General features: G+C 29.9%; 1 protein-coding gene across 1 annotated transcript in view; it reads left to right on the forward strand.

Annotated features, from left to right (window-relative positions):
* Positions 1-6: 6 nt before the first annotated feature.
* The window catches only part of LOC108373697 (pleckstrin homology domain-containing family G member 4B-like), a 29,665-nt gene continuing 25,389 nt past the window's right edge, over positions 7-4,282 (forward strand). Inside the window, exon 1 of the mRNA XM_017629630.1 lies at positions 7-80. Within this exon, the coding sequence (XP_017485119.1) occupies positions 21-80 (60 nt within the window). The 5' untranslated portion in view covers positions 7-20. The remainder of the gene's footprint in view (positions 81-4,282) is intronic.

Raw genomic sequence — 4,282 nt, forward strand, 5'->3', positions numbered from 1 at the left:
AGCAACAAATCCTGCCGCTAATGTTGCGCAATCAACGGGACTTGAAGGCTTTGTTCGATGAGTTTTCCGTGTTTTTCGACGTGAGTATGAATATTTAGTAAAGTAGATTTATTTTTTAAATAAAAATGTAAAATTGGGTAGGTAGGGCCTTAGTGATGAGAGCCAATATACTATGTAAGTAAGTATGTATTGTGATAGTTTGAATTATTGGCTAGTATTACAGATATGAATACTTCATTATATTTGAAAAGTTTTACAAATTCTGCAAATAATATCGTTGTGCAAAATTATAATGCAATGCATGCAAGTAAAATATTGTATAGCACCGGCAAGTGGGCAGCGCTCAACAGGTGGAACGAATGAGAACAAAATTTCATGAAAAGCAAACACATAAATCCAACAGGTGTTAAACAGAAATCTGAGGCTAAATGTTTGCGAATAGAGAAAATTGTAAAAATTATAGATGCAAAGAAAATTAAAGAAAAATTATAGCGGAAGTTAACTGTCGCGGGTGGAGGTAAATTTTCTTCTTCTTATTGAATAGGGTACCTGATGCCTGATTGTTCGCTATAATTGCTGGCCTGACATGGAGTATTTGGGTTATTGCCCCAAATAAGCTTAAAAAGTAAGAAAATCACGTATTTTTAAATTTATATTTTGCATATTTCAGTGCATCAAATTACCACACTCCCAGTTGCCAAAATACAGTAGAATTATCTCTGACAATCAATCAAAACAATTTGTTTACAGAAAAGATGACTTACTTTGCCTACATATGAATGTATTAGGGTGACCCTTAAAAACATCAACATTTAAATTTTGTGTGGGACATCTATTTATATTGTTACAGCACGTGCAAAGTAAAGCCAACTACCCAAAATTTCAAAATTAACAGGATTTAAAAATTTTTATATTTAAAAAAAAAATTTATATTTATAAAATCGCAAATATTCGAAAAAATTCTGGTAAAATCTGATAAATTTGACATGCTATTGAATGTTATCTCTAAATTAATCCACTAACATAAACTTTGTTGCCGTTCATTTGGCGATTCTACCGAACCGATTTCAAAACCCAGAACACCATTGGAAAGGTATTTGTTATGTAGATGAGACGAGTTTTTATGCTTTCAAAATTGGTTGAAGATTACGGCCAAAATCGTCATTTAAAAATGTCCGTATTTGTGCATATGTAGTTGTTTTGTTGTTGCAGCCTGTTCGTTTTTTTTAAGTACTTCGTATTTGAAATTAAACTTTGTGATAAAGATAAATGTGATGATGAAAAAATAAATGATAAAAACGATGAAGACGAAATAGTGAAGGCAAATTTGAAGATAAAGACGAAAACGAAAAAATTCGAAATACAGAAGAATTAGGGTAACTGAAAGGTTAAAATTTTTTTGAAATATTTCGATAGGATTCGAAATAAATTCAGTTATAAAAAAAGTAGTTATCGAAAGTTATCAAGCTACCGAAATTTATCGAATTATCGATGTTTATAGTTGACGGGATTTATCGAGTCATCCATGTTTATTGAGTTATCGCACCATATCGAATTATTCAAATTGATCAATGTCTATTGAGTGGTTTTGGTTTATAGACACAGGAAATTAGTTTACGGAAATTACGGAGCAATTAAAACTTGTGGGACTATCTAAATTTTCTAAGTTTATGAAATTTATCGAGTTATCGATATTTATTGAATTGTCCTTATTTATAGAGTTAACGAAATTTATCGAGTTATCGTAATGCACCGAATTCTTTCAACTTATCGAACTATTGATATTTACTGGTTTACTGAAATTTGTCGATTTTCAAGATTTATCGAGTCTTCGAAATTTCAATGTTATATCAGTTTATCGAGTTGTCGATTTTCAAGATTTATCGAGTCATCGAAACTTCAATGTTATATCAGTTTATCGAGTTGTCACTGCTTATCGAATTTTATCGTGTAATGAGTTACCGTAATTTTTCGATAGCTTTCGATCTATGGAGCTACAAAAATAAGGCGAGTTATAGAAATTTATAGAGTTATTTGAAGTTTATCGAGTTATCGATTTTTATTGAGATATATATACATGTTTGAGTCATCAAAATTTGTCGAGCCCTCGAAACGCACAGTTATCAAAGTTTATCGAAAATAGTCGAGTTATCGAATTTTTTTCAGTTAGAATTAGCGATACGTATCAAATTATTGAAATTTATTGACAAACTGGAATCTGTTGGGTCAGTTCCAGGTCCTGCCAAAGCCTTCCAAAGACCTTCAAAGATATAAAAAATTGTAGGTAGGTTTTAGTTCCAAAGCGAGAGATTTTTCGACAAGTAATCTTGTACCTTATTAGTTAAGTGACGTGCTAAGTTAGAAAACCTATCCAAGGTCTTAAAAAAGGAATTTAGACAGCTGGTCAAAGTAAATTTTTTTTCGAATTTTCGCAATTTATAAAAAATTGTAATTTTCCCAAACCCCTAAATTTTTTTAATTTAAAAATTTTCGTGAATGTGTTTGTTTTGTACGTATAGAAAAATAAAGTGACGCCCCATACAAAATTTACATGTTGATATTTTTGGGGATCACCATAATCACGCAATATATGTACTGAAATAAAAAAAATGCTGCTAATGCTTTTAAAATAGAAAACCAGAAAATAAGACAAATTCATACATACAATCCTAATGCGCCTAAAGAATTAGCAGACAGCAAATGTCAATAAGCTGTATGAAAATTAAAAATCCTTGAACTGATCACAACAAATCCAAGCGGTCAAATGTTGACAGATGTTTTAAGTAGCCGCAAAAACGGCGGAACGAAAAAAAAATTGAAGGAAATTTAAAAAGTAAATAAGTAGACTATAAAAAATGTTGGCGAAAATAAGTAGCAGAATATTTTAATGAACAATTTCCTTAGTAATTAGCACTTTTGAGCTGTATTTTGACGGAACTTTGTCAAAACCTCGTATCTCAGAAATCACTTCTATCTTCTATCTTGTGAAATTAATTTAAAATTGATCTTAAAATGCTATGATGGCTTATAATTTAAACTTAGTTCTGTACAAAATACTTAATATTTAATATTCAGATCAAAAAGTTATAAAAAATAATTCGGTTTCGCCATGATTTGTAATACTTGTAATTTGCATTTTGGTTTAAAAAAGTAATCCTTATTAACATTTGCAGTTTTTCTTTTTTTTAAATTTTATTTTCTTCCGCTTTTGTTTGTGCCATCACCTCAATGAACAAGTGCGTCATTCATAAATTCCTAGTACTTACGCACATTGCATTCAAAATGTAATCAATAGAAGGTGGGTAATAAGGAGAAAATGAAAAAAAAATGCTTTTATAAAAATTAAAAAGTAAAAGCGGCTGACGTTGTCTGTTGCATAAGTTATGAGGTTAAATTTGGTATTCACAGCCGCTTTGCGTGAATTGAAAGCCTTTAAAGGGTTTCAGACTTTCGCTCATATTCAGAGGAGATCATCATTGCTGGATAAGATTTATTATTGCCAAGGAAATTTTATTTAAGAAAAAATGGAAGAATAACTTTTCTGATATTATCATAAGAGAGTTGGGGATTCAAAGTAAAAATTTAGTTTTAACAGCACACCTCTTCACTATCCCCGTTTAAAAAAGGAAAACAATTCACTACTTTTTTTTAAATATTTCTCTTTCTGACTCAGAGGGCAATCAATAACATTTTCATGCGTTATAAAGTGTACGTCCAGTCGATGTTTATTTTAAGGCCTAGTTGCTATCAGAATAACCACTTATGCGTTTTTTGTATTTGTAATCGGCTATAAAGCCCCCATTCATGCATCTAATTTGGTCATGATAAGATAAGCTGTAAATTTATGTACATAAAGTCAGTCAATTAAGTTTGGGAACAGCGAACTTCTTACAATATCGGTAACTATTTTTTAAATATTTAATTTTTCGCTAATATTTTATAAAAATATGGTTAATTCTACAACACAAACCCTAAAAATCAGAGTTCCAAACCTTATTAAGTTCTATTATTTAACCTTATTTGAATATGTTACCTTCAGCATAAATTGGATGCGATAAAAGTGAATTAAAAAATTATTCATAATCATATTCATTTATGAGAGTAAAAAATAAAGTATAAAAAATAAACTGTTGCCAATTAAAAAAATAAAATAAGGGAAAAAATTAAAAATAATATATCCAAAATGCAATATCGAGCATCAAAAAATATTCAGAAAATTGCTTAAAATATGTACATACATATCTGTGTTCGTATGGAAAAGTAGCTTATGTCGAAAGGCTGG

This window comes from Rhagoletis zephyria, unplaced genomic scaffold (genome assembly GCF_001687245.7).
Source record: "Rhagoletis zephyria isolate East Lansing unplaced genomic scaffold, Rhagoletis_zephyria_1.1 Rzeph_scaffold_06961, whole genome shotgun sequence".
NCBI lineage: Eukaryota > Metazoa > Arthropoda > Insecta > Diptera > Tephritidae > Rhagoletis > Rhagoletis zephyria.